This window comes from Strix uralensis, chromosome 8 (assembly GCF_047716275.1).
Source record: "Strix uralensis isolate ZFMK-TIS-50842 chromosome 8, bStrUra1, whole genome shotgun sequence".
In the NCBI taxonomy this organism is placed as follows: Eukaryota; Metazoa; Chordata; class Aves; order Strigiformes; family Strigidae; genus Strix; species Strix uralensis.
Window position 1 is genome coordinate 24,354,226 of NC_133979.1, and position 24,917 is coordinate 24,379,142.

At 37.0% G+C, this 24,917-nt stretch overlaps 3 protein-coding genes across 12 annotated transcripts in view; 2 read left to right on the forward strand and 1 right to left on the reverse strand.

The window, feature by feature from the left end:
• The window catches only part of STXBP3 (syntaxin binding protein 3), a 30,614-nt gene extending 17,515 nt beyond the window's left edge, over positions 1-13,099 (forward strand). For 5 of the 8 annotated variants that reach the window (XM_074876705.1, XM_074876710.1, XM_074876709.1 and 2 more), the window contains exons 14-19: positions 250-388; positions 979-1,085; positions 1,560-1,658; positions 2,540-2,625; positions 3,465-3,613; positions 5,800-7,475. In XM_074876705.1, coding sequence (XP_074732806.1) covers positions 250-388; positions 979-1,085; positions 1,560-1,658; positions 2,540-2,625; positions 3,465-3,613; positions 5,800-5,891 — 672 coding nt within the window. In that variant the 3' untranslated portion in view covers positions 5,892-7,475. Of the gene's footprint in view, positions 1-249; positions 389-978; positions 1,086-1,559; positions 1,659-2,539; positions 2,626-3,464; positions 3,614-5,799; positions 7,476-7,548; positions 7,828-7,896; positions 7,955-10,833; positions 10,861-11,637; positions 11,682-12,969 lie in introns of those variants that run through there. The other 3 variants (XR_012629891.1, XR_012629892.1, XM_074876706.1) reach the window with 3 other exon arrangements.
• On the reverse strand, positions 9,965-24,086 carry AKNAD1 (AKNA domain containing 1). The gene is made up of 18 exons (XM_074877238.1): positions 23,958-24,086; positions 23,076-23,356; positions 20,796-21,915; positions 20,101-20,160; positions 19,658-19,772; positions 19,398-19,549; positions 19,227-19,286; positions 18,606-18,739; positions 18,132-18,267; positions 17,320-17,483; positions 16,704-16,797; positions 15,998-16,098; positions 14,563-14,648; positions 12,922-13,044; positions 12,728-12,838; positions 11,759-11,840; positions 10,787-10,934; positions 9,965-10,168 (listed from the first exon to the last, which is right to left on the reverse strand). Exons 1-18 carry the CDS (start codon positions 24,084-24,086, stop codon positions 10,049-10,051), a joined length of 3,216 nt encoding a protein of 1,071 aa, XP_074733339.1. The 3' UTR covers positions 9,965-10,048.
• Positions 22,938-24,917, forward strand: part of GPSM2 (G protein signaling modulator 2) — a 30,886-nt gene continuing 28,906 nt past the window's right edge. For 2 of the 3 annotated variants that reach the window (XM_074876700.1, XM_074876703.1), the window contains exon 1: positions 22,938-23,027. The gene's annotated coding sequence lies outside the window, so the exon portion shown is untranslated. The remainder of the gene's footprint in view (positions 23,028-24,917) is intronic. The other variant, XM_074876704.1, reaches the window with a different exon arrangement.

The window sequence follows — 24,917 nt, forward strand, 5'->3', positions numbered from 1 at the left end:
AACCAGTTTTAAATGTTTAAGAGTATTATGTAGTGTTATTATAAAGCTGTAACTATTGAAATAATTATGTCAAAGACTCTTCATACTGAATTTAAATTGATGCAGCTTGATTGTTTCCTGAAACCTATGGTTTCATAAATATGCATTTCAAACCACACAAAACAATACTTTTTTTAATGACTACTCACTAAACTCATGTTGTGTGTTTTTTCTTGTTTGTTTTGTGGTTTTTTTTTTTTTTTAATTTAGGACTTGGCTCTTGGAACTGATGCAGAAGGTCAAAAAGTGAAAGACTCTATGAGAGTCCTCCTTCCAGTTCTGCTCAACAAAAGTCATGAGAGCTATGACAAAATCAGAGCTATTCTCCTGTATATCTTTAGCACAAATGGTATGATAAGCTGCCCTATCTTTTTTTGTTCTCAGTGCTATGGGCTTCAACTCAACTTTTGGGATAGTCTAGTATTTTCAGTTAACATCTGTATTGGAGTTGATGACCAAGTTAGAAAGAAATGCTGTCCATCCTCTGTAGCTTCTCTTACCTCAAATTAGTAGCAAAGATACTGTTGATGAGGAGTTGAGAGATTCAATACAAGTGCAGATCCATAAAGTATTTTAGCATCGTTCCTGTGCTTGGATATGTGCAACAGTTTAAATTTTAATCTTTTTGCATAGTATTGAAGCTGTTAAAGAGGGAGTTACACGTCCATTGCAACCTGAAAATAAAGTTGGTGGGGAAGAATTTGTAGTAGAGGAGGAAGAAATTGGCAGAATGTTGGTTTGGGGAATCTATAACAGTATTGGGTTTTGGTCTCAAAAATGGACCATTAAACAACTTCAGCTAAAATATAGTACTGTGTTAAACTTAGAGTAGACTGGCCAAAAAAAAAAAAATCCTGGACTAAATAACAGCCCAGAATGTGAGACAACTGGCCTTACAGTCACATGGTAATTAAGTTGCATGTTTTCCTTATATCAAAGGAACTACCCAGGAGAACTTGGACAAGCTGATCCAGAATGTACAAATAGAAAGTGATAGTGATATGATAAAAAATTGGAAATACCTGGATGTTCCTGTTATCTCTTCAGTAAGAATGTATTTATTTATTTTGTAATTCCCTGCCACCCAAGCACTTCTGTACAGCTCTTCCAGCAACTCTTAGCAGTATTATCTAGGTCTTTTTTCTTTTCTTTTTTTTTTTTTGAGCAAGCAATTACTTGGAGTTCTTGGTTTTATGATGTCTCTAAATGGTAAATCCTTTAAACAATTAACATGAATAACTTTCAAAGTAAGATAGCTATAATGTTCTGTCTAAAATCATCAGATGGTGACTTGAGATAGTTGGCTTTGGAAAGTGTCAATGTAATTTCTTGTCTCTGAAATTAGTATTTCTAGAGTATCCTGAAATCTACAGGTATTAACTGTAGTTCTTTGTTGCTATTATCATTAGTTCTTTAAAGTTTCCACTGATCGACCCCCTCCCCCCTGCTACTAACTGGGAAGAAGTTTCAAAATTCCCAACAGGCTGTATAATACAACCATGTTTTGAAAATCTTTTCAGTCTGCTGCTCAGCAGCATAAACACCCAAGAAGGGACCGTTCTTCAGAAGAAACTTTTCAACTTTCTAGGTGGACGCCTATTATCAAAGATGTTATGGAGGTAAATCTGACCAACTAGTTAATTCATGGGTGCAATGCAGATATTTACTCAAGTGAGCCATTATAGCCAGTTTTTTGAAATTCCATAGTATCTTCAGTTACTTTAATACATCTGTTGAGTAAAGTGATCACTTCAAGTCTGTCTGTAATATAGCACAGTAGACTGCTGTGTTAGCAATGCTGCTTATTGGAGGTCGTTTTAAAGGTGAAGCAAATAAAAGTGAAAGCAAAAAGTATTTTTTTAACGGTTTGTCCTGTGATTGGCACTGTTTAGTGTAATTTAAAGATCTGGATATTTTTTCTCCAGTGAGTCTTTAAACTGCAATTCAAATCTAAACTGTAGATAGGTAGAGGCTCAAATGTTACTTGCCAGAAGTGTAGTTGCTTTGTTCTTAAACATCTTCCAAAGCATCAGTTAGTGACTGATGTCAGACAGAATAGCAAGTTCACTGGACTTTTAGTCTGACCCAGTGCTATTATTGATAGATTCTTGGTGACTTTCACATGGTCATTTGTGTCTTCATGGGACCTTAACTTCTCTCACATGCTGCTGCAGAGAAATTAAATATGTCAGGGTCATTACAGATGAAAAGCTCCTAGTGAAATTTGAATAGTTAAATCAATATTAAGGTTATAAAGAAAGCATATGTAATCCTAATTCCTTACGATATACACAAGCCTTGTAATAATTTTTAGCATTATGTGGTCTAGCATTTTGTTACATAGAAGCATTGTTCATGAGATGCTGTTTGCGATTGGTTGTTCTAAGAAGTTGCATATGTTGATGTTACATTCCAGTTATTCATCCTTATGGGAAGCTGAAACTTTGTGGGTTTTAGGTCTACATGGCTGTTTAAAGCAGGTGTTTGTTTTGCCCTTCAGGATGCTATAGAAAACAAACTAGATTCAAAAGATTGGCCTTATTGTTCCCAGTGTCCTCCTACCTGGAATGGTTCAGGAGCAGTAAGGTAAATTGTTTAATTGCCTGAAACCTAATTTACCCATTTCCCAGTATTTTTGTCATGTACATTCTAGAGTGTTATAAAAGTGTGCTTACTAAGTGGTGAATTAATGTATATAAGGTAGTGTTAATGTGTAAAACCTATAGTTTTATTTCATCTAAAACATACTGAACTTGGTTGTTAGTTTAATAACTCTTCTTAGCCATATGTACCTTTTTATTTGGAGTATCTCCCTTTTGCTTCAAGATTAGAAATAACATTTCCATATTCCCAGAATGAGATGTTTAAACCATTGAGCTTTCTAGTGTGAAGTAGTTTCAGGAATGGATTATCAATATTCTGTGACTTAAGCAAAAAGAATGTTTTTATTTTTTCTGAAAGATATTTCTGCTGTGGTAGTGGTGGTGTCATTCTTGAAGTTAATGACCTCAGTAAGTTAAATTCAACTTCTGTAGGCTCTCTAATTAGGGAATATGGGCTTATTATATATTTGACCCCTGTTGTCAGGTGATGCTTTAGAGAAGTCCAGAAAAGTTGGAAGTCTTGAAATGAGTTGTCTGCTAATGAATGTGAAATGGCATTCTTGGTAGAAGTCCTTTGTGTGCGAGCTGTGTGTACTGCAAGGTTTTTGCTTTGTATTTATTTTCCCCCTTGTGATAACTGAATAGTTTGAGTAATGTGCTATTAAAATTGTTTTAATTATTGATTTGTCTAAATTCTTTTGCTTAAATTATAATCAAACCATGAACTACACAACAGAAATTGTTACTGCTTGTAACTGCATAATTTTTACCAAAAGTAATCAGTAAAGCTATGTAAATGTCATCTTATGAAATCTTTTACAGTGCACGCCAGAAACCTAAAGCTAGTTATCAAGATGAGCGAAAGAGTAGTGCAAGACTGATTATATTTGTGATTGGAGGAATTACATATTCGGAGATGCGCACTGCCTATGAAGTTTCTCAAGCTTACAAGTCCTGTGAGGTTGTTATTGGTAAGCTTGTCTTGGGAAAAGGGTGGTATGTAGGGATTTACTACATGTGTTTCTTATATTTCTTAAGTTGGTTCAGTAAACTAATACTATAGCCAGAGTATTTCCTAAAACTATGCAATTAGAAATATCTTTTCAGTTTATCTAGTTTGCTTGATGTTTGGGTTGGTTTGGTGTTTTTTTGTTTGGGTTTGTTTTTGTGGTGGGTTTTTTTTTTTTTTTTTGCAACAAGGTATCAAGGACAATGAATACAGTTATGCTCTACAGAAGAATCATTGTTAATTATGTCAGAAATATATTATTAAAGTAGCCTGATGTATAGCAAAAAGGATTTAAACAGACTTGTATTTCTTTGCATTGCAGTTTCCTCATAGACTTTTGCATCTGCCTGTCCTTTACCTTCAGCTACACTTACTACTCTCGTTGCTTTTCGTGTTAGTAGGAAAGCTGGCAGAGTAGTGCAAAATCATTCACTTTGGAAGGGAGGGAAGACAAGTTTGGGTGGTGTTTTTTTTTTTCTTTTAAAAACCAAACCAAAAGAACCCCCTCCCTCTCTAAACTTCAAACAAAACAAAACAACCCAAAAAACTTCTTCAATGTAGCTCAGTTGACTTTGCAACATCTTCTAGTTCTTGTCATGGTTTCTTCAGAGACTTGACACAAATCACACCATGATTTATAGCTTTTGCCCTGAAAATTGAAGTTATCTCCCTAATCTTCTTAAAATTCAGCAGTAAATGCATGAATTACCAGCTGGGATAGTAATCTCTTAGTTGATACCTCAGAGGCAGCAAATCCTTGTTCCATTAGCCTGTGCCTCAAATAATTGCTATTTAAATTTAGGTGCTAAATATTTGTATATATGATATATCAAAACAGAGGTCCTAGATACAGAACCTTACCAGAGACCTGTATTCATCTGTAGTGGCAGCTGGTGTCTGGGTGCAGGCTTATCTAAAGCATTCTAAATTGCTTGAGATGCTTATGTCTGGCAATTAAATTTTGTCTTAGATTCAATCCTTTCTGAAACTCATCTGCCATAATTTTAAATGCATACTCTTCCCTGAAGCAATGACAACTTTGACTCTGAGCACTAGAGTCTGTTACCTCAAAATAGCAGGGTGTGTTGTAGTGCATTTGTGTGTGTGGTTGGATTTTTTTGGCTTATTTTTTGCTTGCTGGTTTCATTGGTGGTAGTTGAGGTAGGTTTGATGCCGGTCCTAATTCTGCTTTGCAATGGAAAGACCAGGACAACAGGAATGTAGTTTAACGAGACTGTGTCTTCATCTGAGACTTGTTTACAAAACCATGTTTATTGGAGGTCACTCTTTCACTGTAATATCTGGCACAACCACAGTGCCATCTTCTCTCTTGTTTAGAGATGATTCTTGTAGTTTTGTTTGTAACCCTGATTTCTGAGGGAGGGTGATAACTCCCAGATTCCATGCAGCTTACTGCAAGATGAAAATCTTCCTGTATTCCTGATTCAGAACTTGAGGGATATTAGTCCATTGAGATTGACACTATTAAAACGAAGGGCTCAACACAGCCCTGATGTTAAATGGTTAAGAGTTCCCTTTATAACTGTAGGGTGACCCTTCATGGCAGAAATCATAATTGCTCTCTTAAAAGAACAAGAGAGGTTGTGCACTCCTGAATGATAATAAGGATTTTCTTGCTTCAGACTTGGAATTTGTTGCAAATTTTTCAAGGAAATGTTAGTCAGTAAAAGCCAATTTTCTGTAACTGATATTTCTGTGGAGAACTACTATTTGTGATTATCTGTAATCCAGATGGTTTCTTGATTCTAGAATAAAGCCTGTCATTAACTCGCCCTTTCACGGAATGGGCACATCTTGTGCAGGCTGGGACAATGGCATACAGTGAAAGAGGCCCAGGTTCAAGCCTATGTTTCAAACAGGGCGGAGCAGGGACTTGAAACTTGTATCCAAAGTAAGAGTCCTAATCTGGATGTCTCAGTGTGAGGAAGAGGGACACAGCCTACCTAACAGTGACATATCTTATATGGTGACACTTTATATGATGGCACATGAAAACACTTTGAACTGTTGTACTTTTCAGTTTTCCAGGTACAGTAAAAAACACTGGCATGTAACACTTTTTCTAATGAGGGTATGTCTGAAAGTCAGAATTTCAGACTGATACAGTTACTTATGTTCTTTTGTCAGGTTCTACTCATATTTCGACACCTAAAAGACTACTGGATGAAGTAAAGAGCCTTAGTAAACCAAAGGATATGGTCTGCAATAAGGATGAATAGAAATGGTGGTGATTATGATGCCTTGGGAAAAGACAAATAGTATGTACATGTCCTTATGCAACTGACTTGTCTAAATACTGTACCAGGACACTATAGGGTTCTGACTAATGGGATGTCACTTTACAACTTTTATTTGCTGCTTTTTTGGGGGAGTGGAAGGCAGAGGGAGGAAAAAATCAACACGTGTTTCTTGGGTTGTATTTAGTATAGACAGTGTCACACTGTAAGTGCTTTTTCAAAAGGCTATGTTCATTCCTTTCAAATTGTGATTATATATACACTGGAATTGTCTTTGAGAACTGTGAAACCTTTCTATAATAGAGTTTATTTCTAAAAATGACTGAATTAAAAAGGGCCTAGGTTCTTAGGCAGAGGCTTCAGAAGAAAATTTGTAAATATGAGTTTGTGGTAAAAATATTCCACACAAGTGCAGTGTCTTAAACGAATATTTTCTGTAAAATAACTCACTGAAAATTCTTTAAATATATGTAATTGTGAAAAATTTTTTTTAGATGGTGGTGGGTAAGGTAGAAAGTTAATCACAGAAGTGCTAAGCAGTTTTAATTTGAATATATAACTTGGGAGAAATGCTGCAACTGTGCACTGAAGTACACTTTATATTTAAGTATATACAGGGATTATTACTAAAGATTTTCAAAAAAACTTAATTTCTTACAAACTTCCTTATGATTGTGTCTACTTAGTCTGTTTTAGAAGTTGAATTGCCTATGATGTAGAGGTTCCAAAATTTTAAGCATAAATTCTCTTTCTGAGGGAGTGGGGCCAGGGGAAGAGGAGAGGAAAAGCAAGGGAGCAGTTGATATTTCAAATGACTTGGTAATTTAAAAAAGAAAAGCAAACAGCAAACAAAACAACAAAACTTGATGTGTTCAAGAGAATTTACTGTTTTCTTCTACTTCGTTACGTATTAAGAAAGCAATACATAAATTTTTGTTGAAGGGGATCAAATAAATTATAAATTGTATTAATTTTGTAATATTGGTAATGTTTAGATTTGTCTTATGTTACTTAAGCAATTAAAATTACTAACCTGTTAAAGGGATGTTGTATTTATGTGCCTTGAAATGTTGGTTTGTTTATTTTAAAATGTTGCAGGACATGGGGCATGATGAGGATAAATGGCTGTAGCTTTCAAATGCACCTGCATGAGTTATGCACCTAATATATGCTGATGTTATTTTCAATAGGAATACAGGAACAACACCTTTTTTCAGTAACTGGTTCATCAAACATGTGCATGAAAAATTAAAAAAAAAAATTAGTTAGCAGAAATCTCTATAGTTTTTCTGAAGTCTACTTGCTAACTATAAATAATCACACTAAAAATCCAGACTAAAAGTACATATTTAAGAAATACAGCATTCACCATTTTCTTAAAGATGCACACTTCGAAATCAGTATTGAACAGTTATGCTTAAATTACATATAGTCCTTACACTTTGGCAAGAAGAACAAAAGTTAGGTGTAAAAGCCATATGTAATTGCAATTTTTTTCCCTACTCCCAGAACTTAAAAGCAATAAATAATAATAAATAAAGAATAACTGATATCAAAGTGTCCTTCCTAAGGACTGGAATAGTTTGTTTATTTCGGTAGTATATAAAATCCATTGTATTGATGTTTATTTGTTGTGTAGAACTGAAGAAATACCAGCTTGAAATGTTGGATTACTTCTGCATATTCAGGACTTAAGCCTAAAGCAGACATTTGGAAGAACTCTAAGTGCAATCAATAGCTTGGACTTTGACAGCTGATAAATACAAGATTGAGTTTTCTAATCCATCACCCACTTTTTCCAGAAGGCGAAGCCAAACATTACCGTAAAGGTGGATTAATAGAGATGCTTTAAGACAAGAAAACTGACGGCAATATGTAGCCTGAAACAGCTCCTGGTTTCTTACAGGAGTTTGTGAAGGAGGCAGGGGGGGAGGGCGGGGCTGGGCAATAATTCTTGTAAAGATGTTTGGGGTTTTTTTTTTCCAAGGATCTTCTTGGACATTCTTTTCCTAGATCAAGAATTGTTTTATCAAGATCAAGAATGGGTAAGAGTTTTATTAAGATAAATATCTCCCCCTAAGCTAATATTAGAGTACATGTACAAGGTGTATTATAACTTTGAAAGTTCCTGTTTTCATATTATACATCCTAAAATACATATCTAGCCCATACATGTGGGCCTAGATTCACATAAGCACCGATGTTGGTCTGATTACCTGAGATACTAAAGATATATTTCCAAGTGCAATTTAATTAAGTTGAATCTCGAAATTTTGGACAAGATTCAGAGAGAACTGAGAGGAAAACCAAAGGTATGGAAGGCTTTCAATGTCAAGAATGGCTAGAATAAAATCCTTGATCAAGGGGGAAAAAAGGTGATGGAGGAGTATGCAATGGAAGCCTTGATAAACTAAAGTTATTGTGCAGACTGAAGAGACCGACACATTACCTTCCTGTTCAGTGTGTGAAGTAACACATGAAACTTGTAGTTGTCAAATTCAAAACAAAAGGACCTTTAGCATCTGAGACACAGTGCAGTAATGACATTCTTTACATTGTTATATGAGGGGGGAAAAACCTCAATATAAATGAGGGGAAAAAAAAATCTTTATAGGGCTATTAAATATGAAGATATTACTGCTGGTTTGGAAGGACTCTGAGCTTTCAGTTTGCCAGAGAATGTTTTGAGGGAATGTCACTGCATCCTTGTCTTACTAAATAGGTTTGTTCTTAGGCATTTGCTCTCAGACCCAGGACAGCAGGTTCAGACAGTGATCCAGGATAAGCGAAGGGTCTAGCTGTTCTTGTGGTGTGGAAAGATTTCTATGGAAGAGATTAATCTTTTATTGGATCTAGGAAGCCTACAGCTATTAGTTCAGCTATTAAGTTCATTTGCAAGGTGGTAACAGGGACGTTCTAAACATTAATCTAACACAGGGGCGTGAGCCTTTCACTATCCTGTGCTGTTGTCTTAAGCTAAATAAAGCAAAAGGGGGATAATAAGCAGAGGCAAACCAAGTTATAAGAACATACTGTAAGAGCCTAAGGGAGAAAAGAAAGGTTGATGGTATTGTTGGCTGTGAAGCATGGAAGAAACTCTAAAAGAAGCCATTGACTCAGGCTAGTAAATCAGTGGTACACAGCAGCAAGTTTAGCTATCGCTGCTTGTGTGAACAAAGTCTGGATTATCTCTGTATCCATCAACTGCTGAAACGACTTAGGTTTGCCTGAAAATGATCGTCCTTTTTAAGCAATGAACTGTCACTTCTAACTTGATTTCCATCAGTCCCTATATGCTTTGGAATTGCTTCAGTCAATAGTATCCATGATAATACACAGCTGTTAACTGCTTGCTCTTAATCACTGCAGTTAAATGGATTTCAGAAGGAAAATAATACATGACTTTACTTGGCCCACTGTATTTCTGCAGTGTTTTAAAATTTTCCAGCCTGCTTACCATCAGCTAAAATCTCAAAGCCAGATATGTCTGACAAGGTAAGGACATCACATTGAAGAAACACAAAATTTAATTGTTAGGGATACAGAGACAACAAATGGTATTACTTAGTTACTGAGACATGCAAGGAAGTATCTTAATAACAACTCTCAATGTAGTGCACTCAAAACAAAATAATTACAAATGTTAACTATGACTTGGTATGTTAGTGTGATACTTAAAGATGTCTTGGGTGCAGAGGCTGTTTCCCTTGGGCGTGCTTAAGCAGCTGCTGTTAAGGTGTAGGAAGAAAATATATGTAGGGAGTGACTGAGATTTATTCTATTTGGGGGTGGGGGGAAATCAAAAATCAGAAAGTTAACTTGGCTTGTTTAAGCCAGTTTTTATTCAGCTGTCTTAAGCGAATGCTTAGAGACTGTAGCTGTGCATAATAACAGGGGTTAGCCAACATACTAAAGACTGACAGTAGAATTAGTAATTTATCTTCAAGTTCTGAGACTGAGTGTAAACATGTGGAATACCAATATGCTCTGGTTTGGTTTAGTACTGATAGTTACAGAACAGCTGGCCAAGGCAGCAGCTAGCTGACTTTCTGGTCTTTGTATTTATCACTTTTTATTTCCAGAGATACTGACACTTCAGTGTCAACCAGAAAAACAATATGGCCTTTGAAACTAGGTGATTAAAGCTGTTTTCTTTTAACTTTAGCTAGATCTTCTGAAACAGCTCGTACCATTCTTTCTGTAGCTTTCTTCAAACTGTTCGCTGTCTGTATGGCATGATCCAGAGTAGAACTTAAAGTCTGTTGGGAATAATAACATAGAGCCTTGTTAATACTGAAGGCAAATGTTTATGTAGGTATAGAATAGAAAGTGATGTTTAATTAAGGTTTTATGTAGCATTTTCACTCAGAATACATGTTGAGAAGTAAAAATTCTGAGTCATGGGATAGACTGCTCCAGGATTCAAGTTGGAAGTATTTATTTTTATCTTCATTTGTTTAATCCTTAACTGAGGGATATTTATGCCTTTCTAAAGTAGCAGCCCTGGTGTGGCGCATGTTTGCGGTATTCAGAAGGGGTTTTTTTTTTTGTTTTGATAGTGATTTGTAAGGCTAGGGGGACACTGTTCCAGTATATGAAACAATTCTAGAGGTAAGATCCAGTGCTCATTTTTTGTGCCTTTCACCATTTATACAAGGACTAAGTTTCATAAAAAGTCTAAGATACTCGTAGGAAGTAATATACTAACATATAAGCTAAAGTACTTGGTATTTAACTCTCTCTTGTCTTATCTTCAAATAGACTAGACATGCTTAGACTGTAATAACTTGCTAAGAATGGGATGTTCAGTGCCATGATGTGGGGGTGTAATCTTCTCAAGATAGTTGTGTGGCTGTTAATTTTTACTCAAGCCTTACATTTGTATTGGAATCACTGGCATTTCTGTTTCTGGTGTTGATTGCAGGTTTTCTTTGGGCAGACTTCTTGCTGGGTAAGTATTGACGTGAAAGGGTAATTTTATCATATGGGCTTGAATAACAGGTTTTGGCAGCCTCAAAGTTTTGCCTAAAGATAAGACGTATAGAATAAAATACAAGAATTTTAGTAAGCAAAAGAATTCCTAAACTATGAATTAAATACATACACCTTGATAGCATACTCAGTTGCAAGTTAATTTTACAGTGGGTAGAATTTTTTCATTTAATTGTAAAGCATAGTCTATCATAATTTGTGTTACATCTCTATTGCAGTAAGCCAAACATTCCAGGATGCAGAGTCAGGAAATCTCTCGTAATAGCATCACGTTCTTGGTGCTGTAACACTCTCTCTGAGTGCTCTATGCCACTGATCCTCAAGTGCAGCTGTGGTATTTCCAGACAATTACTGCTATTGAGTAATGCTGTCAAAAAATATGGTAGTAAAACTTGTCTGAGTTTCAGTCTAGTCTGTGCTGCAGTTAAGAAACCACTTTACTTCTCAGGCTTCCAGTGTAATTTAATCTTAACATCAGTTAGAACTGTTACTTATAGAGAAGTAGTCGGTAGCAAGCAGAATTGCATCTTAATACAGACCTGCTTTTGAATCTGTGATTGGGAACATCCTCTTAATAAAGTGAGGGTTTTTTTACTACTAAATGTGTCAGCTGAAGAAGTCAGATATTTACTCTTCATTAAATTAGAAAGATTGAAGAACTACTCTAAGAATTATTTACACTTGCTCTCAGTGTAAATATTTTAATTTCACTAACAAGTAAAATTCTAATGTACAGCTCACAGTGCAAAAGAGAAGACATTCCTCCTGCTTATGATATTGGTGAGTTTCTTTTCTATGCTGAATCTTCAACAATGGCATTTTTTGTTGTACTGCATATTGTTATTGCTACAGATTACCTTTCAGAAAGTCTGTTTACAACTTCATGTGGCTCTTTATTTCTTTGAGGCTTTTGAGTGGAGATTCTCTTCTGTGAATAAGCTGTAGTTGTTGAGGCCATGTTTAAAACAAGCAAAAAAAGTAATTTTTTAATGTATTTAATACTTTATTTAGCATAAATTTAAAAAATCAGGTAAGTATCACTGCTGAATAAAACTTGAATATGTTTAAGATTTTTTTTTTGTAAATGAGGACAGATTAACCTTTCTGGGTTTGCTGTTGAACTTAGTTCTGTGGCAAATAGTATGCAGATTTATATTCCATTTCATACAGTGAAAGACTGCCGGGGAAAGTATGGAATAATCAGACTCTCATAATCCTAATAGTTACATGAATACTACTTTGATTTATAGTTTCACAGTTATTTATATAGATAAGTAGATAATTTAGCTATATATATAGCTATTTATAGCCATATATAGAAGTAGCTGATTTCTTCTATAGTATAGAGAGAGGAGTTTGAGATAAGTGACTTTAAAAGCTAGATGTTCAACACTTAATTTTTTTTTTTTAATTAGGCTTTCCTTGACTTTGCTGCATGTCACACAATTTGAATGTAAAGCTGGAATTTTCTTTAGTACTTGTTACACACTGGGTAACAGCTAGCACTGAAAAAGTTGGCACAGTAATTCCCAATTTTAATATTCTTCCTTGTAGCACTGCAAAATAAGACATTCCTGTCATAAATGAAATACGGAAGGGACTCCTCTCACAAAGAAACAGAGAAGGTTAAAGCTGTCATGCATGGGGTGTGTAAAAGTTGGATTTACCAGTCTTGCTCTACAAGATCTGTACACATCCACTGTTTAGCTACAGTGCTACTGATTACTTATACTAAACTTAAATTTGGCCTCATGTGCAGTGTGGCTTTCTGCCCCTTAAAATCTAGCCTGTGATTGGTAATTATTTCAGTAACAAATTGTACTTACAGGATGAACCAGACCTTTTATTTCTACATAGGGCACAAGGCTGAAGACACTCTTTGTAACTTCTGAGTTTACATTGATCTCTGCTTCCTCTAGGGCATCTGCATCGAAGTCCTGAAAACAAAGACATATTGTTTAGAAAAGCAAACACTAAACAATATTTTTGTGTAGATTTTAATGTTTTGCAATCAGTATACCTCTTCTCTCTCCACATAATCTTGTGTTGAATGCTGTGTAACTTTCAGTCTTACAGTTCACAAGTTCCTTGCTTTGTGAATCATCGTAAGAATCATAGGCTGAGATGTCTTCAGAATCGCTGCCTAAAATCCCAAAAATACATTAAAAAGGACTGAAAGATTCTGACACAAATTCTGGCCTGTGTACCTAGGTAATTATTTGGCTTTCAGCACTGTAATTTCTGAGCTCTTTGCTGCTATTAACAGTACTGCAATTTGAAGAAGTGCTTTTTCCTTTTTACAGGTGGGGATTGAACTTTAAAGATTGGCTTTCAGCCCTGACTGTAAACCTCAAATGTAGATTTGTTTGTTTGTTTTTTTTTTTTTTTGGTGGTGGTTGTTTCCAGTCTCAGAACTGTTTTTTAAAAAAATTAAGCTCTCCATCTCCCTGTCCTTAGGTTCTTGTATTGAAGGTTAAAATTCTTACGAGTTAAAGTGTTAGGAAAACAATGCAGCCTTAGAGGAGTGTGACAGATGAGTTTGGGAGGATCTAGTACAGCACTGCTTTGGCTATTGCATAAACCAGTACTAACAATAATGGCCCAAGCGTATTATATTAAAGTGAAAGGATATCAGGGAGAAGCCAAGAACAAAAGATAAACCAAAGGTAATAATCTACATATTCAGACATAAAGCTGAATCTTAGGACATCTCATGCTATTCTTTTTTAGTTGTTGGGTACTAACAGCTTCAGAGTATTCTGCAGTGGAAAGATAAAATTGGGATGCCCTAAGAAAAACAGATGCTGATTAGATTCTAGTAAACTTCCAAGAGGTGGAGTCTTGACTTGACAGTTGACTTCATTACCTCACATTAGCCTGTGTGGACTCTAGTTTGGATTTGGTGAAATTATATTATTAGGAGCTGGACTAAGGAAGGAGAATATTTCCAGTCTGTGTCAACCCAGAATGGATCAGATTTAGGAAAACTTTTTTTCTTTTGTTTTCATGCAGAATAAGAAAGTTGAACCCAAAAACTAAAAGTAGAAGTACTGATATGAAATGTTTCAGTCACCGAGTTTGGAGTCTTCTAGGACATGAAATAAATGCACATGCTAAGAAGATAAAGCAAAATCAAAGCATGGTGTGCACACGGCTGTCATGCTTTTGAAAATGGTAATAGTAGTTAGAATATTTGTAAACTTATCTAAGAAGCTGAGTTAGAATTGTAGAGTAATTCAGGTTGGATAGGACTTTGGGAGATCATCTGGCCCAATCCCCTCTCAAAGCGGGATCAACTTAGGTGAAGTTGTTCAGGACTCAGTCCAGTTCAGTTTTGAGTATCTCCGAGGATGGAGATACCACAGCCTCTCTAGAACAATGCTTCAATGTTTGATTAGATCCTGAGTTAAAACTTTAGTTCATATCTAACTAGATATTTTGTTGCTTCTTGATCTGTCACTGAGACTTCCACAGTAAATTTGACTTCATGTCCTCTTCAGTCTCTTTATTCTTAGGATCTTGCATTGTGCCAAGCAGTAACATCTTTTAAAATTGCAAAACAATTTTCACGCTGTTGAGATGTGACAGGAATGTAGTTTTTAACAGGATTCAGTAGTAGGTATAAGCACAGTTCTGACCTTTGTATGCTATCACTACTTACTCTGGTTGGTGTCTGATAAATCAGTTGGTTTTCTCTGAATGAAGAGTGAACATGTTCCAGTGTTCCTTTCCTGAATTCTTGTATCTCTTTGAGCATGAAAACAGAATGATATTTCAATTGTATATTAATAACTTAATGATGAGCCTTATAAGCATATTATATTAATGTCTGACCACTTCTTAATTGAGGAGAAATCAGATTTACTCATAGAAAGAATTCTACCTGTATCAACTATCCAAAAAGGTGGTAAGTAGAAGCTTAAACTAAAAAATAACCCAATTGTGAAATAATGACCCCTTGAGTTGAAGGATGCATTCTGACAAAAGGACCCTGACTTACAGAGCTGTTAAAAATGCTTAAAAGTAGAGGTCTTGATAATCGCATCTTTGAATAGCAGCGTAGTATGAAATCCTGTGTATTTGTATGTGTTCACATATGTTGCATCAAAATATTATCAGTGGTAAGGATGATGCAGTTTCTTAGTAACTTTGAGCTATTAAGGCTTTAATTGTACTGCCTTTAGATAATTAGAGGAACATTGGAGATGTATGTTCTGCCAGAACAAGAATAAATTTCCTTGTTTGCATTATTTCACGTGTATTTTCAACTTGGGGCATACAGTATCATCAAATTTTTGTGGAAAAATTTCAGCCCATTCATGAAAATGAAGATCAGAAAATTCAGCTAAATTTCTTTAAGTGATAGAGGAAAAAAAAATGGAAGCTACGTCAGTTTTACTGTATAAATATCAACCTCTACTCTGAAATAATCTGAGGACATATTTAGATTAGTATTATTGTGTTCTACATGGCATTTATTACAAGATCTGGTTTTGGACATTTAATTCGCCAAAATTTCAAACTCCAAAATAACCCATGTAGACTCATTTTATCATGCTGACATTTCTGTAAATTAAACTTTACAGATTGACCCTTATACTTGAAATATATGCATATGTATCAGTATGGTCTCCATCCAGGCCTACCAGATTAGTTCATGACAAAAATATTTTTCATTGCTGAACACTTTGCAGTCATCCCAGTTTGGGATGCTGACATGCATTGCTGAATAGAGAATAAAGACAGAGTTTCTTCTCTTAATACACTATTAAAATAACTCTGTGCCACTTAAGCACCATAAACCTTGTACTGGTCCACTGAGATGGGCTACTTTGTAATATGATTATAAGCCTCTCTTCAATGAAATTGATGGGAGTTTTGCTATTTCTCTGGTCATCTGGTATGTCGCCTACCTATGTGAATAACTGGTCATAAACTTGAAAACAGATTCTCGTCTTATTTACACATATTAAAGACATTATTCAGTGTTCTGTGCAGAGTCCAGTATAGAGACACATCGGTGTACATGCATGTATCTGTTCACCTAGCTGTAGAAAACCACATCTATGACTAGCCAAAACATGTAGTACACTTACCCTTTCATACTTTCTTCAACATTAAATTTTTGACTTAATGTACCCTGACTATGGGATGCAAGACCTTCAGCAGCGTACTTTTCCTCAGGTGAAAGGAATCCCTGTTGCACCCAGAAGGCAAAACAAATTTATATTATGAGTGTTTATATTACTGTGTATCTATAACAATTACATATCAAACAGAATAGTGTAAACAGTGGCATCTATTTGCATATCACTTCTGTATTGCTTTCAGTTGCCATCAACTCTACCATTTGCTTTATCTATTTACAATTCTAACTAGAGCAGACTGGACAAAATACGAGCATTTCTTTGTCTAAAGTTGGAATTCAAGGCAGGCTTTCATATTGCTTTGAGAAGGATTAGTATATATTAATTTCTCTCAATGCCTTAAAATGAAATATTTTTGTAAGCAAACAATTGCTTGTAGACTTTTGCTCTCTGACCAAATAATAAAGGCAGGCTAGTAAACACAGGTAAGTCTTTCCTGAGAGAAGCAAACTTTATCACAGTTTTCAAAATTTAAGAGTCCTTAAATTTTTCCTTTGGAAACATTCAGCAATGTTATGATATGCTGGAGTATCTAAAAGCTGAGCCATCATGCTGTGCAAAAACTGAAGAGAAAAATGTTGTGTGATCTCAAAGATAAATAAAATAATCTAAGTTTAAAAAAAAAACCAACAAACTATTAAAACAGATCTCATACCATCATGTTGGAAGAATGCTTGTTTGTTAGCAGACCTCCTTTTCCCAGAGGCTCTGTTTCTCTTCTGGTAGTTGATTGAGTGCTCTTTTGTAACCTTAATTGGTTAAGGAGAACCATTTAGTTTATTTTTATAATCTCACTGAGATGATTAATACTCCCCAGGAGGACAGAGATGGTATCTAGAATTGTTTCACAAAATTCTGATGGCTAATTGTGTAAATATCTGCAGCCCTCCCTTTTCTTGTTTAAGTGGAACATACTACACAGATGTTGGCAAATAATTTTTTACTGGCACTGTACTTTGACTAGTCATTCACATCCTGAATTTGTGTGGTTGCAAAGAATTTCATACAGAGGTATGATTTAACTCCTAGTGAAACTGATGGTAGTGTTTTCACTTCGGGAAATACTTTGAGGTCCCTAAGACCCAGAAAGGTAGGAATGCCAGGCTGTAAGGAATTCTTGGGTATGTAGCTATAGAATTCTGTAAAAGTTTTATTCTGGAAATATTCCCATTGCTTTCGGATTCCAGACATCCCAATTTTCTATATTCAGCAAATAATTTTAGGTAAAATTTTACAAAAACTTCAGTAGCTGTTTCAAATTTTTCACTCACATGTGAAGACAAAGATTGTATTTGTCGCCTTCTAAAGAAAATTGATTTGTCTGTGGGATTACATCAGTTGTCTGACTTTTTTCTCCCTCATTCTTCTCGTGAAGAAATGCGGTTTCAGTATGTCGTCTTTCTGGAGGATCGGCAATGCTTGAAACTACTGAGCTCTGTACAAAGGAACCATAGCATAGACATGTGTAGTATGTGGTGATTGCACTGCAAGTACGTGAGTTCTACCAGCCAGCATTTTCTGAGTGTCTCCGACTTGGGATTCAGAGAAAAATGTTTTTCTAAAACATGGACTATTGAAAGCGTTTGGTGATACTTGTAGATTTGTAGAAGGCTGTAAGATGGGGTTTTTTTGCTGCATTTATGATACAGAACAAAATGTTACCATACTTAGCAGTAAACTCAATTTTTTATACTACAATAATGTTTGGTCTCCTAGTAATACTGCAGTTTAAGAATCGCAGACAAAGTACTATTACTTCCAACTAAATGATAGTGATTAATTCCCCCAAACAAAGACAGCTTTGTAAAAGTTAAAGTAGGTGCTCCTATTTTCTTACTCTGAAATAAATTAAGAATATTGAGTGTAGCTGTGTTTTTATACTTAGGCTTCTGTTATAATTAATGAAATACTATGAAGTTAATACTTCTTGAAAGATTTTCTCTGAAGTAACATGCTATCTAAAAGCATCATTGCTCTTATTAGAGGAGAACATACAGTAGTACAAGTATACTGAGGTTCTTGAAACTTGCATCAGTAAAACGGAATAATTATAATCTTTAAATAATAAAACTCACTGAGTTACCTCACAAAGAGAGTATGATGAATGAGCAGATTCATAGGAAGTAAGCAAAGAAGACAAGTTGCATTTGCTGTCATCAGTTTCTTCTTGGATGTCTTCAAGCAGCATGCCAAGTCTAAATATTTCCCCTTCCACCTTTCTAAACCCAATTGCAACACAGTTAGTGAAACCTGTATAAACTGATATTGTATTTCTTACTAGGATAACCATATTGGGCATTGCAGTATACTTCCCATAGGAAAAACCAACAAAATTAATGGAGTTTACAGAGTTCCTTTTAAGTGCTTGAGTTAATCAGTTAGGTATTCTAATTACAACTAGGGTATGTAAAGCCTAAGATGAATTTTGGCCAAATCACTTCTAGCTTACACACATAACATTTTCACTTCAGAAAAATTTTAACGGTTAAATGAAGTTATGGTGGTAAGACACTGAAAATATGGAAAATATACTGATGTGCTACTTAGCACTTCTAACCTTTCAGGATCAAATTCTCCAACGTTGATATACTTGTTCTTGTAGTTCTGCAGCTGTAAATTACGGTGCTCTTCTCTAGCTGTTAAATAATTCCTTTCCAAGGCATCAAGGGATCTTTTCAATTGATTTAATGCCTTCACCAATGAGAAATAATTCAATAGCAAACATCATTATGATTTAGCAAGCCATAGTAATAACTACTTTTGCTATGTAAGCCAGATGCTATTTGCAGTGATGTTGGTAAGAATTTTGGTACTGCTCTGAATTGGAACAGGACTGCATCTTGTATGTCCACCTAGTACTCTCTGCTGCTCTATTATGTACAAGTGAAATATTAAACCATGACTTCTGAACTGATACCCTTCATAACTTAAATGGCAACATAAGGTCTTCCACTAACAGTTTTGAGTTGTAATCCTTAAAACAAATTTAATAATTCTGCCACCTACTGAACACCTTTGGTTTTGCCTCTTAAACTTGTAATTACAGTCTGAGCTGTTTAAAAATACTCTTTTTCTCTGTCTGTTTGAGGAAAACATGGAGTATCTTGCTAGAAAATTATGAGTCTACAGCCATTTAAAGTGTATTTCAGGTAACTAAAAATACATAAAATTAATTTACCAGATAGTTATCTTGAAAAAGGAATGTCTCTTGGGTCATATGCTTAGAGAAGTCTTCCACCTTCAAGACAAAAATATTAGACTTTCATTTGGGATTTTAAAAATGAATATGCCAAATGAGTATAGAATTTGAGCATCAGTGCAAAGTATATATTAAAACAGAGCTCTTTACTTTCTTTATCAGTTGATCTGTCTGATCCTTTAGTGTTTGAGACATCTTTTCTCCTAGTGTTAGTTCTGGCAGTAAATTAGAAGGATTTAGATAGTTTGCTTCTACTGTACCAGCTGCTGGCAGTGCTGATGCTGTTGTTCCACACTGCAAACCTACATAATGCAAGATAAGATCAATCAATTGGAATTTCTGCCCAAAAGTGCTATCAAATGACATTAAATAGTCATTTGCCTAGTTAATGTAACTTTAGTTAGACAAACCGTGTGTAGATTGTATAGGGATAGGAGCGTGTAATGTAAAGACTCCAGAGGATGTCCCCATGTCTCCTGAGTCAATGGCAATGCTGGCATTTTGAAAATGTGACTGAGGAAGTATCTGTTAAAATGAGAACTTTGGTTATAGAAACAATGTATAGAACACTTGTGGACATAAACTCAGAAATCAATACATAGCACAAGTTATTAATGAAATGTTTATTGTAACAATACCATATAATTTTCTATGTTTATAGTTTGATATATGTATAGTGGTCATTTTATAAATACTTAAATACTTCAGCTGTATGATGTGGAAATCTAAAGAGGATTTGTATAGATGGGAAGTACAGTATGGAGGTGACAATATAGTTTTTGGGTGTATTCATAGTCCTAAAAGTAAAAGAGAAGGAATTAAAAGCAAATAAAACTTGTTTTGAGAGAGTTACCTTAGGATTCAATCTCAGATGGTCAATATGATTCTGGGTGTCAGCATGCTGTGTCAGAGTCTTGTTTGCAGCCAGAAAATAATAGGGAAAACCATTAAAACTTGTTACATCTCAAATTATTTACTAAGATAGGAATTAGGAAGGGACTTAAGCATCTGTGTAGCTCTGTCAGTGAACTCTATGGCAGGGCATGAAACTGAGAGGTGATTATCTAATTGCTAACAAACTTTAAAAGAAATTTACTATAATAAGGGAAATACTGTTGTCAAACAAATAAAAAGAATAAATACCAGTATAAATAGTTGAAGAGTGTTAAGATGCAAAAAAAGGCAAAGATGCCTTTAACATAAATATAGGCACAGTATAAAAAAATTTTTAAGAAAAACTTTCAATTTAAAGTAGTTTTGGTGAATTTGAACATGTACATATAATACTGGAAATAACAATTTATAGTGAATTTTCTAATGATTTATAGGATGCTTTATAATGACAAATAATACTCCAGAGCATCATTAAATATTTGGTAATACAAGTTTTATTTGTGAAAGCAGTTGCTGACTCAAGTGATATACTCGCTCATACCTGTAGACTGCCTGCATGAACTAGTCATGTTAATTATACTGGACACAGAATATCTTCTTACAGTAAACCACTCTTTACCAACTATTAAGAATTTCTTAAAGCATCTTAATTACCTCTAGCTGTTGCAACAGTTCTGGAATGCTCATTTCTTCTTGATTCTCTACTTCAGCAGAATTGAAATAGTGCTTATTTTCTATAATGTTGTTCACAATTACTGATTTACTTAAAATAGGGAAGGATTTTGGTCTTTCAGTTGCAGGAACTGAGTTAATATTGTTACTTATTTTTGGTACTTCAACTTCTGAAGCAACTTCGGAGAAGTCGGGAAGGCAGTAGTGAGCTTGACCTTGGCCGTATTTGAGCTTGTGAGGTGAAACTCTTTTCTTAAAGAGGGCACTCCCTTCTTTCATGTTTTGAAAGACATGTGAATCTTCATTCTCATTAATCAATTGTGAATTTTCTTGTCTGCACCCACACTTATCAGTAAAAGAAATAGGTTTATTTGAAACACATCTATTTTTGTTCAGCGAATGTTGATTTTTATCATTCATGTTTACTTCCTTGTGCTTTTCTAAGTGATATTCTTCAAAGTTAGTTGCCCATTGTTCATGCACTAAAGACCATCTGACATGTTCTGAAGGCTCAGGTTTGTTCACAGTGTCATCGATACTTTCAGTAAAGGATGTCTCTGGTATTGTCTCGCATTCAATTAACGGGCATGTGCTTACTAACTCTCCCTTAGAAAAATGACGCAAAAGGACATCGGACATTTTTGAGTGAGTTAGATGTTCTTTGATATCTGGGTTACTAAAACTACCAACAGGTAATTCCGTCTTAAAGGAAACTTCACTTCCAGGCATTTCAGCTGAAATTCCTGTTGTTCCTATGGCATCTCTGTGTTGATTGGAGAATTCTTCAGGCTGTGGATGAGTTTCATAATTTGCTGTTGCTTTTATGTTTTTGTTATCTTTGGAACAGGCTAAATTTAAAATACCAGAAATACATTTTGTATAAGTACAGTCCCTCAAATTATCTGAATCATCATTGTATTTACAGGTTATGCCTAGGTCTCCATCATAAGGTAAGTCATCTTGTTCTTCATCAGTTGCATCTGTGATACAGCCTAATTCATCTGAAAATGAACTGTTCATTTGGGTTTTCATCCAGTCTGATGGTTTGCACTTTTTTGTAGTCTTCACATCCAGTTTTTGTAGAATGTAAATGCCATTGCTACTTCAATTTTTGGATAGAGCTTTTATTATTGCATGGATCAAAATCTGTAATGTATGAGTAATTATTATTTTATACTTAAATACGTTTGAGAATTAAGATCTACTTCTGTTTTGTACCTACTGTAGGTTTTCTATGAACCATCCCCCTGACCAAATGTTTTCTTATTTACACTAGTGTAAGTCTGGATTATCTACTGGAGGAAGGAAGGATACAAATAACACATTGGGAGAAGGAGAACTGAGTTTAGTGCCAGGTGTACCTGTCCTTGCTTGTTCATCCCTCCATAGTATTATAGACAAAGAAACTTGGTAATAGAGCCAAACGTGGTACTAGAATTCAACCTTAGTTTTCAAAAAGAATAAAATAGAATTTCTCACTCTTTACCTCCCCACCCTCATGCTTCAGCCCCAGAGAGAAACCAGCAATCTTTTTTCCATTTATTTTTCACCCTATTTCATCAGATAAAATGCACTCCATTACTATGCTACTGCAGTAAGGGACAGGCTCCTCACTCTCCCCTCCTCTGCCCTCCCCGTAAGCAGAAAGAAGCGAACTTACAGCCCCGCTTTCCTACAGCGATGGTACCGCGCCGCGGCTGGGCCCTGGAGTTCTCTGTGGGCAGGGGAGTTGTGCTGCTTTCAGTGCAACTCCCCCCTTCGAGAAACTCCGTTTTACCGGCGGGTGGGGGGGGGCAGGTGCCCCCCGGCCGGCCGGGGTTACGGGGCGCCAGGTGCGCAGCGGGGGCGGCGCTGCCGCCGTGTCCGCTTACAGGCGGTAACCGGAGCGGGGCCGAACTGCACCTGCCCCGCCCCGCCCCGCTCCCGTCCGCTCCCCTCCGCTCCCCTCCTGGGGGCCCCGCCCGCCGCGCGGCCCGCCCCTCCCTCCCCATTGGTCCGTATGAACGATGCGGCCTCCCGGGGGCGGGGCGTGCGCGGGCCGCAGGGGCCGTTGGCCGCCGCGCCCCTGGGGGAGGGCGGGGCGGGCGGTGCCGGCGGCCGCGCGGCGATTGGTGGGTTCGAAGAGCGGCTGCGCGTGGGCGGGCGCCACCCCGTGCTGCCCGCTGCGGCCATCGCTCTGCGAACGGCGCCGGCCCCGCAGCGCGCCGGCCCCAGGTGAGGCGCGGCCCCAGGCGGGAAGGGGCGCCTAGGGGGGACTCGGACGCTCGCTGCCCGCTGTGAAGCAGGCGGCGGCTGGGGCGGGGGTCGTGTCGCGGGCGCAGCGGTGAACGCTGGGTGCCGGGAAGGGGGGAGCTTGGCGGGCAGCCGCCGCGCTGCGCGGGGCTGCAGGGTCCCGCCGACACAGCCGCGTCCCGCCGCCGTCTGTCGGCACCTGCGCCGGGGCCGGGCGGCTCCGAGCGCCGCTCCGGCGGCAGCGCCGGCTCCCCCGGTCCCGGCTTCTCAGGGCTGCAGCGGCCCTTATCGCCGAGCCGCTTCTGAGCGGCCTGGTGCCTTGGCGAATAGACTTAGCGTCGCGTCAGCCTTGGAGAGCGAGCGTGTGTGTCTGAGGGCCGGTGTTCGGACTTTCAGTGGTACTTCTTCTGGCGGTCGCCGACCTCCCTTCTTTGGAAACAAAAGCAAGACGTGCCTGTCCCGCCAGCCTTTATTGTCTGAGTATCACTGAGAGATCCCCCTTGTTTCTCTAAAGCGAATCAGTATCAAGAAGACATTGCATCACGTATCTTTAATCAGTTGTGCTTAACAAGATAGGTAGGGATGATAAATAGTAAATTAAAGTTGAAGGGGGAGAATGAAACAGGCTATTAATATTACAGGAACCAAAGGACCCGCAAACGTACTGTGAAGATTGAAGTATGCAGGGAACACGCTCTAGATTCTTGAAGAATTTGAGTTAGACAGTATGTTGGGGCATATCTAAACTCAAATTATACCACACCTAGTCTTATTTATGCACTAGACTGTAGCCTTTGCTAGTCTAGTTCCTCCCCTTCTTCTTTTGCTTATTCAGTTTTCGAATGGAGGAGCATAGTTAATCAGGAATTCTTCATCCCTTGATTGACCTGATTGCAAAGATACAAATTGTACCCCACCTTGAAGTTGTGGCCTTTCTTCTTCAGCAGCTTTTTCAGCCTGCTGTGGTGTTCCTGTTAGGTGCGTGCCAGCAGGCTGCAGGGCGCATGCATCCTGGGTTGCTATGGAGAGCTGCGCAACCATCTCAGAATTGAGAAGAACATGCGGAGTCTTGCATCTCAGAAAGATCAGTTAAGACATTCCAGTTCCTCCTTAAATTTTGTCTGAAAACTTGATACCTTTTGTTTGTCATAATTTATTAGAGCTGAAAATGTTAGAAAAAGGTCATCCTCACAATGCAGTCCTCCTAAATTCTATGCTTATATATTTTTATTGCATGTTTAAACTAATTTTCAGGCCTGTGCCAGTGTTCCTTCTTACTAGTTCCATTAATGGTTACCTAGACTTCTGAACAGGGGTCATGCATTCCTCTTGGGCAGGAAGGACTTTATACTTTCAGTTACTTATGTATTAAGCTGAGACAAAACTTATCTGAAACTTAAGACAGCTTTATTGGACCAGAAGAAACCTATGCAGGTCTTGTCTGTTGCTTTATTTAAAATGCTGTTATTTAAACGCTCTTTTAACTCTTTCAGGCAGCTTAAAACTACTTAGGATTGTACGTTCCTGCTACTCTTGCTGGAGAATTACTTCAGAACTTGCTAATTAAGTTAAAGTACTTTTTGAAAAGGTATTGTTAGGCGTTTTACTAAGTTTTGTTCTCGTGGTCTCATTGTCAATTGGCTTAAATTGTTAAATTGTTTTTCTGTTCTTTTTTTCTGAGGTATTAGGAACATTATTTCTTTCTCCTCTTAGACTTTCTTTTGGTAGTCAGCAAGACAGTCTCTTCTAGTATTAATGTTGAGCAAAGGCATTGCAAAAAAGATAGAAAACCTCTTTCTTTTGGCGTGTTGCAGAGAGGAACAACACGATTTTGAAAATGAGTCTTACCTCTTACACCTTGTCAGGGTGTGA

Bases quoted from the DNA above. Each gene is read 5' to 3' on its own strand.
- AKNAD1 (XM_074877238.1), bottom strand. From the start codon at position 24,086: ATGGTTGCGCAGCTCTCCATAGCAACCCAGGATGCATGCGCCCTGCAG. The intron at 19,773-20,100 runs GTAACTCTCTCA...TCATTTTAACAG, and splicing joins ATCTGAGATTGAATCCTAAG to ATACTTCCTCAGTCACATTT. The intron at 10,935-11,758 runs GTAATCTGTAGC...TCTTATCTTTAG, and splicing joins GTAAACAGACTTTCTGAAAG to GCAAAACTTTGAGGCTGCCA.